Consider the following 11,812-nt stretch of genomic DNA (forward strand, 5'->3'; position numbering starts at 1 on the left):
CAATAAAGTAATAAATTGTTTTGTGTGTGTGTGTGTTGCGTTACCTATGTCTAGTGTGTTCAGTAAGCCAGCAGGTGTATGTTTATATGTTTTAATGTTTATACGGTATGTAAAACAGTAGTGTGATCTCAGTTTCAATTATTACTTTCTTTTCATAGGGTGAGAAAGGAGATTATGGCATAAAGGTGGGCAGCTGGCATTTTGTTAACTATACTGAGTACATGTATGAGTGTTTGTATATTATTATATCGCGTTGTTTTTATTCTGCAGGGTGAACCTGGTCTGGAAGGTCCCTCTGGACCAAGGGTGAGTCAAGGCTATGCAAATACTGTATATAAAGTAGTCGGTACAATTATATCACTCGCAGACTCGGTTCTGCAAAGCATCAGTTTAAAATTGTAGTGTACATGTCATGGGTAATTTTAGAAAACACATTATATATTAATTAAATGTTTCCGATCATTCATCAGGGTCCACCAGGTCCTACAGGCGAGCCAGGAAAGACTTTGATCAATGAGAATGTATGTCTGCTCTTATGTCTCCAAGATATAACTTTTTCAGAATTTACCATAATACCATCTAAACATGTCTATAGCTTGTATTGTAATGTGTAAACTAATTACATTTTGTATTTCAGGATATTCGTAATGTGCATTCAATGGTAAGTGTCACATAATTGCTTTTCACATTTATTATTTGGAGAACTGTGATACAGACACAGACACCAACTTGAATGAAATTCTGGGTCATGGCAAAAAATATTTTGCAAAGTTTCTTTATCATGTGTGCTTTTTAGGGCCCTCCTGGTCTACCAGGACCTCCAGGGCCTGCTGGCACTCCAGGCTTGAAGGTAGCACATCTCCCTAACCTCAAAAATTCTGAATTACATATGAAACCGTCTTTAATTTAAAGCAAGTGTGTATTCATGTAGACTTTTAAATGAAGTATATTATTATACACTTGAACAGTTAAATATTGATTCTTATGCATAGCTGACAGAAAACAAAATGCATGCTGATCTATTATGGTAAAGTTTGTGGGTCGCAACATTTAAACCTTTTAAGTTGCAGGGAAATACAAATGAAAGTATCACTGTAGAGCAAAAAGTACAATAAAGAGAAAACTATAGCAAAGTATACTGTATAGTAACATTCATGTACTGTATGGCATTACAGCCTAGTTCACTACATTGTATATTGTACACAACTGAAAACTACCCTGTTCTCTTACTTTAATCCATTTCTCTTTTTTAGGGTGATATTGGACTGCCAGGTGCCCCTGGTCATGATGGCGAAAAGGTCAATTTAATTTTCAAAACAAATTCCCCCTATAATAAAAAGAATGGATAGATGGATGGGCTACATATTTTATCCATTAGTTCATTGGTGGATGCATACATAGAACCTTTGTAATCCTGTGTGAATGTACCTGTAATTCTTAGGGTCCACGAGGAAAGCCAGGAGAACCAGGACCCATTGGCCCACCTGGACTAGAGGGGCCACGAGGAGAGGGAGGAGTTATGGGCTTCTCTGGACCAAAAGGAGACAAGGGGGACATGGGCCCTTCTGGATCACCCGTGAGTGACGGCAGATTGTCTGACTGCAACTGAGCTGTTAAACCTGATGTCATTGTACTCCTGCATGAAAGACAATAACTGGATTTGCATAAATAGGATAATTCTGTTATTCAGAATAAGGTCATATTCCAGTTATGTAAGCATCATGTGAATGCATTAACAACATTGCCATAACCAGAGTAACCAAATGTTTGGTTTTCTAGAAATCTGGATAAAGTGTCTGGCATAAATCTGTATTAATAAGAATTTTATGAAATAACAATTTACAAAAATTAAACGAAACAATGTGAGCTACATTTGTAACATTAATCACATAATGAATGCATGTAAATGTGGTCAATGTTGTATAAGCAGCATCATCCAATGTGCTTTAAAGTGAAAGTTCACCCAAAAATGAAAATTCTGTCATCATTTATTCACCCTCTTGTCATTTGAAGCCTGTATGACTTTCTTTCTCCCGCAGAACACAAAAGAAGATATTTGAAAGAATGTTGTTAACTGGCACCCATTCACTTGCACTGGCTTTGTGTCAAGTGAATGGTTGCAGGCACTGTTCGGTTACCAACTTTCTTCAAAATATCTTCTTTTGTGCTCTGCGGAAGAAAGAAAGTGATATAGGTTTGAAATGACAAGATGGTGAATAAATGATGACAAAATTTTTAGGGGGGGCGGTGAACTATCACTTTAATGTAATTGGTCAAAACTTGTGGTTGGTGGGCAGCATTGCGTTCTCAAAAGCCTGCAGTTTACTAATGTTTAACCCAACATCAATGTCTATTGGCTGTGTGGACATTGTTTTAATTGGCTGCAAATTGATGTTCATCAAAAGTCCCCTGAACTGAGTTTACTTTTTGTCAATATTCCCCATTCTGTAGGGTTTAGATGGCCCTACAGGAGAAAGGGGGCTTTCAGGGCCCCCTGGTCCCATTGGATTGCCAGGCCCAATGGTACGCAATGATGCCCCTTAAACAAATATAAGTCATTGCTGACAAAAGTGACTTTGGGGTGCAGTGTATTTCATCGTGCTGTGTTGAGTTTTGCTATGTGAATAGTAAACTTAAGTTTTCTTATTTTGCCTCTCATACACTCATCAGGGTCAGAAAGGTGAACCTGGAGAGAAAGGAGACAAAGCAGAGCTGGTACGTTCCCAACTTTACTACACATTAGCATATGGGTTGATATCCCTAAATTGGGAAATACCATAAATGACGGTGATCTGATTTAATGGTGATCTGTGTTTTTTTTAGGTTTACGGGCCTGCTGGGCCTCCAGGACCTGCTGGGCCAGTTGGGCCGTTGGTGAGGGCAAAAATCATTCATGTACCAACCACTGTATCATGTCGCCACCATTGCCAGAGATGTTTGTGTGGCCAAGGAACTTACCCACCTCTTTGAATATAGATACAACAAAGAAGATCATTTGATTCTGATTTGATACGTGATATATGATTTCTCACATTCATTCTTTTCTTACCTATCAGGGACCTTCAGGTTTGTCAGGACCAAAGGTAGGTACACCTTCATGTTACAGTTATACATAACTTAATTACAGAACTGTTATCATGTTAAAGAGCATATGTAAACTCATGTTGTACCGTATCTCCTTTGTGTTTCAGGGAGAGCCAGGAGTTGGTTTGAGAGGAGACAAGGGGTCACCTGGACAAAAGGGAGATAAAGGAGACAGAGGCCATCTTGGACTCCCTGTGAGTATATTTTCTATTTAAGTGTTTGATACTAAACATGCGTTAGATTAACTGGTTCTAGGGAGCTGTTGAACATTTAGAGACCAGCACAGATTTACTGGATTTAATAGTTTACATGAGACTGATCAGAGATGTAGCACTCTAATATCAATATAAATGCTCTGCTATTTCATGTGTGTTTGTAACTACACATCGTGATTTAATGGTTTATTGTTTTGACATTGCATGAATCAGTGGATGTGCACATTTGGAAATCATTGCAATCATATAAATACAAGTGCCATCATGTAATTTTTAAGTTACATTGGTATATACACATTTGAATAGATGACTAATTCCTAATAGTTTCCGATTACTGCGTAGCTGTCTGCATAGCTATTATAGGAATGAATGATATTATTTGAAATATGTTTGTGTTTGTTTATAAATGTTTCCTCTTCACTGCTCTGTTAAATAGCATGCTGTAGATTTTGTTTTTGTGAATTTCAGGGGTCTTTTTTTCTCAGTTCTGGTGTATATCTATGGTGTCAAAGTCATTGATTAACTTGTTCTAGTCACATCATCAATGGCACAGTAACTCCTTTTGTTTTTATGAAAAGATCGTATTTGTCATTAAAGTCCTGTACTGTATACTGTACCAAAAACAATAAGGAAAAGTACATTTCTCAAATATCTAAAAGGTTACATTAGCCTGACATAATGTCTCTGTTCCAAAACCTAAGCCGTTCCCAGAATGCATTGCAATTATGCATTTGGTTGATGCTTTTATCCAAAGCCACTTAGTTACATTCAAGCTATACATTTTATCAGTATGTGTGTTCCCTGGGAATCGAACCCACAACTTTTACGTTGCAATACAATGTTTACCTATTAAGCAAGAAAAATGCAGACTATAAATATATTTCATTACTTAAAATAATAATGAAATTAGTTACATTAATTTAACTATTGATTGTTTTACTCAATAGTTGATGGGTTTATAATTGTTTATTTGGCAACATCCTCAAACTGAAGATTTCGAGTTAAAGGTCTAATATGTAATTTTTTGGAGGATCTATAGACAGAAATACAATATAATAAACACATAACTATGTGTTCAGAGGTGTATAAAGACCTTAAATGATGAAGCGTTATGTTTTTATTATCTTAGAATGAGCTATTTCTATCGTCATACACCGCGGGTCCCCTTACATGGAATTCACCATGTTGTTTCTACAGTAGCCCTAAAAGGACAAACTGCTCTACAGAGCGCGTTTCATAAATACGTTATCTCCTTTGGCAAAGAAGTGAAAATTACATCTTAGTTCTATGTCAGCCCCCGTAGTGCTTCGAAAGTGAGGGAGTGAGCCGTTGGTTGCATTTCGCAACCTCACCACTAGATGGCGCTAAATTTCATGTCAATTCAGATGCTTATAAAGTTACTCTTTTAGTTAAGATGTTGCTTATGTAGACAGCTCACTTTGTTTTGGACCAGAGCCACTATGTACATAGTATTTTTTTATCACTTAAAGGAAATGTTGTATTAAGGTATTCACTTGTGTTTAAAGTCAAAGGAGTTACTGTCAGTGTCTTACACATCATCTTCAACACATTACCCCTCCATCAGAACTAGTGTTGTTTTTATGTGGCACACAAGTCACTGCTTCACTCATCCACCCACCCCTCTCCACCCCCCCACCCCCTTCACCTCCATCTCTCCTCTCGCTCTCTAACTCTTTACACGCTGTCCAGGGGGCTCATGGTTTAGACGGCAAGCCTGGTCCAGTGGTGAGTGGCGCGACACCCGTTCCCATCACCCCCATCTCTCGATTTCCATCTACCCCTCTGTCATTCTTCCCTCTGCAGTCCGCCTGCTTTTTCTGTCTGTCTGTGAGTCCGTCTGCTTGATCTGTTGCTTGCTTTGTCATCTGAATTTGTGTGTATGTCTCTGTTGTCTGCTGGTCAGGGCCTTGTTTATATCGGCATGACTTTATCCCCGAGTCTAAATTTGGCCGTTACGTCTTGCTGTTTTTGGTCGACCAACCTCTAGTTTATTTCTGTCTGAGAGGTAGCATGGCCGAGCGCTTGTAAACAGTTCTCTCTCTCTCCAGCGGACTTTTCTTTCCTTGAAAGTCCAAAAGTGAATAATTCCTTTATATTTCATGCTGTCGCAGCCTTTTGTACCTCTATATATATTGAGACGTGCCTGGCCTCTGTTCAGCAAGAGCTTCATTTCTTTCCAAGAGACGAGCTTTGATCTAGTGATGTCGTGGCAGGAGAGCATGATGGGATGCGACTGCATGAACAATGATTACCGTACAAATGGCTGAAAAGTAGGACTCCCAAAAGAGCAAGATGTCTAACAGGCCTTTTGTTGAATCCTCTCCAAGGCACGGGCGGAAAATGCAAGATGGATTCACTATTACATTTACTTGTGTCTGTTTACTTCTCTTTAGATCAACAAACTTTGGGAATTTTGTAGTTCTTCATAAATTGAGAAGGCTTAATTTGGAAGCGAAATCTCTTATAAGGACTTACAACTTGCAGGGACCGCTTATCACATTTAAGAAGCTTGAAATTGCTCTTAGTCCGCTCAGATAAAGTTGGTTGATCTATTGGTGCTTGCCACTGACTAGTTTTCCTCCATCTCTGACCTTGTCACCCATCACCTCCGTTGAAGCTCACATGTGTCATTTTCTGCTCATGTTTGAAGGGTCTGATAGGACCAGCTGGGGTTTCTGGGCCTGCAGGACCAAAAGGAGAAATGGTTAGTGCCATTTTGTCAATGTGAATAAACTGAATAAACAAATGAAGAGTTTGGTTCCAAGATGAGATAACTCCATTTTTAACATTTTTCAAAATCATGTTTTTTATTATGTTATTATGTTTTTATTGTGTTCTATTGTGTTAGTTAGCTGTATTTTTTTGTTATTATGGCTTAAATCAAAACAAACCAACTGCAGCTTGATTGATATTAATTGGAATGCACATAAAAACATGATTTTTGACAAATTGATCTCATTTTGGAACCAAACTCTTCAAATATTCACTGCTGTTTGCATCACTGCATTAGTAAGCAATTTGTTGAACTGCTTTATTAATAAGATTGAACAGAATCAAGTTCACTGTAATGTTAACTGTTTGTTATTTTCATATTACAGGGGGAAAAGGGAGATATGGGAGTAGCAGGACCAATTGGGCCTCAAGGCATCCCTGTAAGTGATGTACCAGAATCTATCAGAACCTGTGTGACAGATCTCATCATTTACCATTTTAATGAAATGAAGATTAGGCCACAAATAATGTCTCTTTTCCATTCATTCAGGGTTTAGTAGGACCACCGGGATTAAAAGGAAACCGGGTAAGATTATGAGTGCCTTATTTATTGTTTAGAAAATGTGTTATTGTGACTTTACGGGACAATGACATGAGTCCACTTTCTAAATTATGAAGTGTTGTTGAAATGTTGTTTTAGAATACTGAATTTTATTCACTCTTTGTTACGAAAGCAACGGTTTATGTGATAAGCAGAAGCATGCTGAGTATAAGAAATGAGCACTGCGCAGTATTTGCTAAAAATGGTCCAAAAGTCTGACTTTGAAAATCTGAGATTTTTGTCTTTTTAAATGTATTTAACTTTGTACAAAAGATTTGCTTGAATAACATAGATCATCAGGTTTCGTATGCACTCTAAAAACAACATGAATTGTCCTTAACTGAACACATCTCTGTGTTATTTCCTGGGACAACACCTTTTGTGTTACTTTCAACGCAACTTGTGTTAGAAATCAACACGATGTGTTAAATAAATAACACAAAACGAAAATGCTAAAATTAACACATCCATTTTTAAGAGTATAGTGTCAAAGCCCATGCAATATAAACTCACATTTTAATATACCATTTGTTATGCTGATAATACATCTTATTTTAAAAATCAGACTTTTGGACCCCACTGTACAGTGTGTTTGATAGGTTTGTTTTAAATTTACGTTTGTCACAAAAATGTACTGTACTGTTTTTACCATTATTGTACATTTTTAAATGTTTCTATAAAAACACATATAAGCATATATTGACAATACAAAAAAGCCTGTCATTGGTTTGCATTGTTGTTGTATGAATAATGCAAAAAACGTCATGCAAATTGTTAGTTTTTCAATGGTTCAGTTAGCACATCTGATTATACATTTTCTGTCTGTGTCTTCCATCTTCCTAGACTCTTGACCTCTCTCCTATTAACACTAATTTCCTCAGTTAATGATGGAATGTCTCCCACCTTGAAAGTCAAGACATGTCAATGTCTCCTCCCAGCATCCTCCACTGCTGATGTAATAAAATGTAAACCAGACTAGAAATCTAAAGCACCTCAACCAGCAATCATATCAATCACCGTTGTCTAATTCTGTGACTAAAGCTCAGTGAAAGATGCTGTGGAGGACTCTAGGACACGGTGCTTTTTTACTCTTGTCCTTTCCTTGTCTTCCTCTGTTTTTTTCCGCAGGTCTTCTTATCCCCTTTTCCTCCCCCTGCACCCTGGCCTGTGTCCCGTGGCTCTGTTTGCCGAGTCGGGCCGGGTCGTCCTCTCTGTACCCCTCTCACCCCTGGCCTTCTCCTGCTCCTCCTGCATCCTAATGTTTTAGCCTGGGTTAATACTCCGCCTCTTCCTCACATCCTACTTTTGTTCATATCCTTCACTGACCTCCTTCCTTCCACCCTGTGTACCTTTTCTGCCCAATTACACTAATGCAGCGAGTTCTTATGGTTTCATAAAGCCACATCTGGATGTGTTTTGAAACAGCACATAATGTGGGAAGTAGCATTAATTCAGTGTAGAGCCCATTTTATCCCGATGAAAGTATTCGGGAGAGAAATTGAAGACTGCTTGGAGCCTAAAGCTGAGATACAGTCATAATGAATCAGGATTTGGAAATGAGCTCCATGTTGAATCGTAATGTCTTTCCACTTTGATTTCTTCTCTTTTAGTGTTGGAATACATTTTATGATGAGGGCTGTTTGGAATTTTAAATCTGTATTTTAGCTTGGATGTAGTTATAAAGACTTATGGAGATTCAATTTAATAGTTTCCTTACACGAATCCTTTAACTTTGCGTGCAGACTTGAAGATGAAATTCAAACAAAATTCAGATGCACTTTTAGTTTTCAAAACGCAAGACATCAGGCTGGAATCAACCACATATGTGTAGTTTATTTATGCTAACATTTAAGACCAAGAATAGGAATAGGAATAAATAAGAAAAAGTAAATAAGCTTCATCTTTTATATAATTTTGTCACAGACTTAAATATATATATAGACAGTAATAATTTATAATTACAATTAAGTAATAATTGTATTATTAATCATATTAAAATGAATAATATTATTAATAATATAAAAAATGTAAATAACAATATTTTTTCAACATTATTAATTTTTAACTTTCTGTTGTTTTGTATAAAATATAGTTGTATAAAATATTATACGTTATTATTCATAATTTAATCATTATTAAAATCATTTTGTGAATTTTGTTAACAAGTAAATGGATGATATTCCGGATTTAATTTTATAATTTCATTGGAACAAATAAAAAGTGAAAACCTATATACCACACCTATGGATGTAAATAAAATAAAATCTTTAAAGAACATTTTAATAAAAAAAATTGTTAGGAGTTATTTGCAGATTGTTAACTTGAAAATAAAAAAACGAGATTATGACTAGAGAATGAATGGTTAAAAAGGGTCAAATTAACTCTCACAGTGTTTATATAATCCACACTTTGAGAGTGTGGATTATATATACACCGTGAGTGTTAATTTGACCTTTTTTAACACTGGCGATTTTACTGTGTAAAGAATGATTATTGGACATCAATACACTTGTGCCTTGCAGCCACTGTAACAAGAATAAACAAAAATCATACATAAAGAAATGAAATTCTGCCCACTAACCCCATTGGCTGATTACCTTCCTTCTTAACCCCTCCACTTACCCTCCTTTAATGATCCCAATATTCATCACAGCACTATACACAAGCACACCCACTGTTCGTTTAAGCTTCTAAACGTGTTATTCTCAGTGATGATGCTGCTGCAGCATTCGATCAGGAGGACTGAAGTCTGACTCATTTGAATGCACTGTTGTTTACAGGGGGAGAGGGGCAAGAAGGGCAACAGGGGGGCCAAAGGGGATAAGGGAGACCAGGGAGCCCCAGGATTAGATGCCCCGTGTCCGTTGGTATGTCTTTCGTTCAATGTGGAGCACTAAGGCAAAAGGAGCCTTCACGTCTCCTTATGTCTTTGTGTAATGTCACACTAACCTATGCCCAGAGCAGTTCTGGTCCCAGTAAATTATACAATACACGGATATATAGACTTCAAGATTGCTCATAGACTGTATTTTTGAAAACACACTTGGTACCAGAACTCGCATGGGATTTTTCATTTCAGGATTCTGACTGACAGGAATAGGGTTTTGCTGAACACAATGGGGTGAAGACGCTAGTTCAATACAGAGGTTATATTTAATATCTCGTTACTAGTTCTCAGCCCTGCATGTGGGACCAAGTAAGATTGTTCCTGTCAGTCACGCCCAGTCCACTTGGTCTGGGCCAATCAGGTGCCGGAGCGGCGAGTGTGGAGGTGTGGCTGCACAATAGGATGTTTATATGATTGATTTCATAAACAGGGTTTCCGAGGCTTTAAAGGGGAGAAAGGTGAACCGGGGCTGCCAGGCCTGGACGGGCTGGATGCCCCGTGTGCTGTGGTATGCTGCTGTCTATCCCTTTTCTTATTCAGCATGATTTCTGCCTCCCTGCATCCATAATGCTTTCTAAACATGTCATGCTTTTGCACAGGCTATTTAAGGAATCTAAACAATTAAGAGCAAACTTGAAGTATGTTTGCATGATTTCATAAAACGACTAAAATGAAGAGACTTCTCTTTATGCATCCTAATCTGTTTAATCTAAAAAGGTGATAAATAAATAAATAATACATTGTATTATAAAACAGTTTGTTCTCACTAATACTAATAATAATGTTTTCTGTTATTAGGGACACATAATTGTTGTGTAATACATAAAAAAATCTGAGTTTAGGCATAAAATAAAGTGGTGGCTTAACTACTTAACTTTCTGAAATAATGCATGCATTTCATGTTTGTGCAACTTGCTGCATATTTAACATAATTAATAACTCGCATATTGATAACTATCTTAGTGAAACACGAGCTTTATGTTCCCTGAGCACCACATCCCCCTCTCCTTTCAGTGAGATGAAGCATCCAGGGTCTCCAAAAAACATCTGCATTTTGGTTCACCACCAAATGCATTATTGAAAAAAGTAATTCTTTGTCACTTAGCATAAAGTATTTTTACACATGTAAAATGCCAGGTACATACTCTATGATTGACTGAAATGATTGATATGGTTAAGTATGCATTTGTTTCGTAAGTGCCACTGTGGTTATGTATATTTGCATGAATACAGTCAGGGGTTAAATTGGGCCCGTCCGGTGCGGTGCCCTGGCACATAGGCTGACCGTCTCGCTCTGCTCCCTGCCAGTGTGCAGTTCTTCTGGTGTTATGGAGCGGCACTCCGTCCTGCCCCAGTATAAATCTCAAGTTTAAGCAATAATTTACCTCTTTTGTCAGTGTATACACTTACATTGATAATCGCGGAAAAACAGATCTATGCAGCGTAGTAACCCAATTCGGAGTCGCGCGCTTGTGTTTCATTTCTATACAGCGCACAGCCGCGCACTGACTATTTGCGAGTTGTAGTCATGACGCGCGGCGCTGCTTCTCGTCCGATGCGCACTGTTGTCTGTACGTTTCAAGTCTTTTGAGCTGTTTGTGCAGAAAGGCTCGACTTCCAAATTATGTCATTTTTATCAAATTTAAAGCATTTAAAGCGGTTTAGTTCGTGGTGTGTGCGGCAGCAACGATGCACAAGTTAATGGCGCATCTCAGTTATTGTGAATGTTGTATGAAGTTTTGACAGAAAAGTACTGGAAATACACAGGTCATACATAAAATACTGTGGACGTTAAGAAATGATAATAAAATGATAGGGTACAGGCCTGTAAAGAAAGATTTTATTCTTATTACATGCTTTTTACACTGCTGGCATCTAGAATTATTTTGATCAAAATTTTATTGTTCATTGCAGAGGGCTCTCTCAACTTATATTTTACAGTTTGTCAATTAATAAGATAGTATTATAAGCTTTGTATGCCCCCCCACATAAAAAAATCCAAATTTAACCCCTGAATACAGTCATACTGTATATTGATTTTTATTGCTTGTTTGCCAAGTCCTTTTTGTGTGCATAGATGTAAATGAAAGACATTTTTATCTTTATTCACCACTGCTCTTCTGTCTCTTCAGGGTGATGATGGTCTGCCAGTACCAGGGTGTTGGAATAAAGTGAGTGGATTTCTCCTGATCCTATTAACACTTAGCTTTTGAAATAATTGCATTCATACCATCCCCACTTGATATAACTCATGTTATGAATGAATCATATGGAGGTATAGAGACAAAGCTG

At 37.5% G+C, this 11,812-nt stretch overlaps 1 protein-coding gene across 1 annotated transcript in view; it reads left to right on the forward strand.

Annotated features, from left to right (window-relative positions):
* col13a1 (collagen, type XIII, alpha 1) overlaps positions 1-11,812 on the forward strand; it is a 47,930-nt gene that overhangs the window by 34,034 nt on the left and 2,084 nt on the right. The window contains exons 23-41 of the mRNA XM_057342691.1: positions 159-185; positions 271-306; positions 471-521; positions 638-661; positions 797-850; positions 1,254-1,298; positions 1,442-1,576; positions 2,452-2,523; positions 2,671-2,715; positions 2,824-2,874; positions 3,057-3,083; positions 3,192-3,278; positions 5,010-5,045; positions 5,971-6,024; positions 6,419-6,472; positions 6,583-6,618; positions 7,762-7,905; positions 9,414-9,500; positions 11,653-11,691. Coding sequence (XP_057198674.1) covers positions 159-185; positions 271-306; positions 471-521; positions 638-661; positions 797-850; positions 1,254-1,298; positions 1,442-1,576; positions 2,452-2,523; positions 2,671-2,715; positions 2,824-2,874; positions 3,057-3,083; positions 3,192-3,278; positions 5,010-5,045; positions 5,971-6,024; positions 6,419-6,472; positions 6,583-6,618; positions 7,762-7,905; positions 9,414-9,500; positions 11,653-11,691 — 1,104 coding nt within the window. The remainder of the gene's footprint in view (positions 1-158; positions 186-270; positions 307-470; positions 522-637; positions 662-796; positions 851-1,253; positions 1,299-1,441; positions 1,577-2,451; positions 2,524-2,670; positions 2,716-2,823; positions 2,875-3,056; positions 3,084-3,191; positions 3,279-5,009; positions 5,046-5,970; positions 6,025-6,418; positions 6,473-6,582; positions 6,619-7,761; positions 7,906-9,413; positions 9,501-11,652; positions 11,692-11,812) is intronic.

This window comes from Triplophysa rosa, linkage group LG9 (assembly GCF_024868665.1).
Source record: "Triplophysa rosa linkage group LG9, Trosa_1v2, whole genome shotgun sequence".
Classification (NCBI taxonomy): Eukaryota; Metazoa; Chordata; class Actinopteri; order Cypriniformes; family Nemacheilidae; genus Triplophysa; species Triplophysa rosa.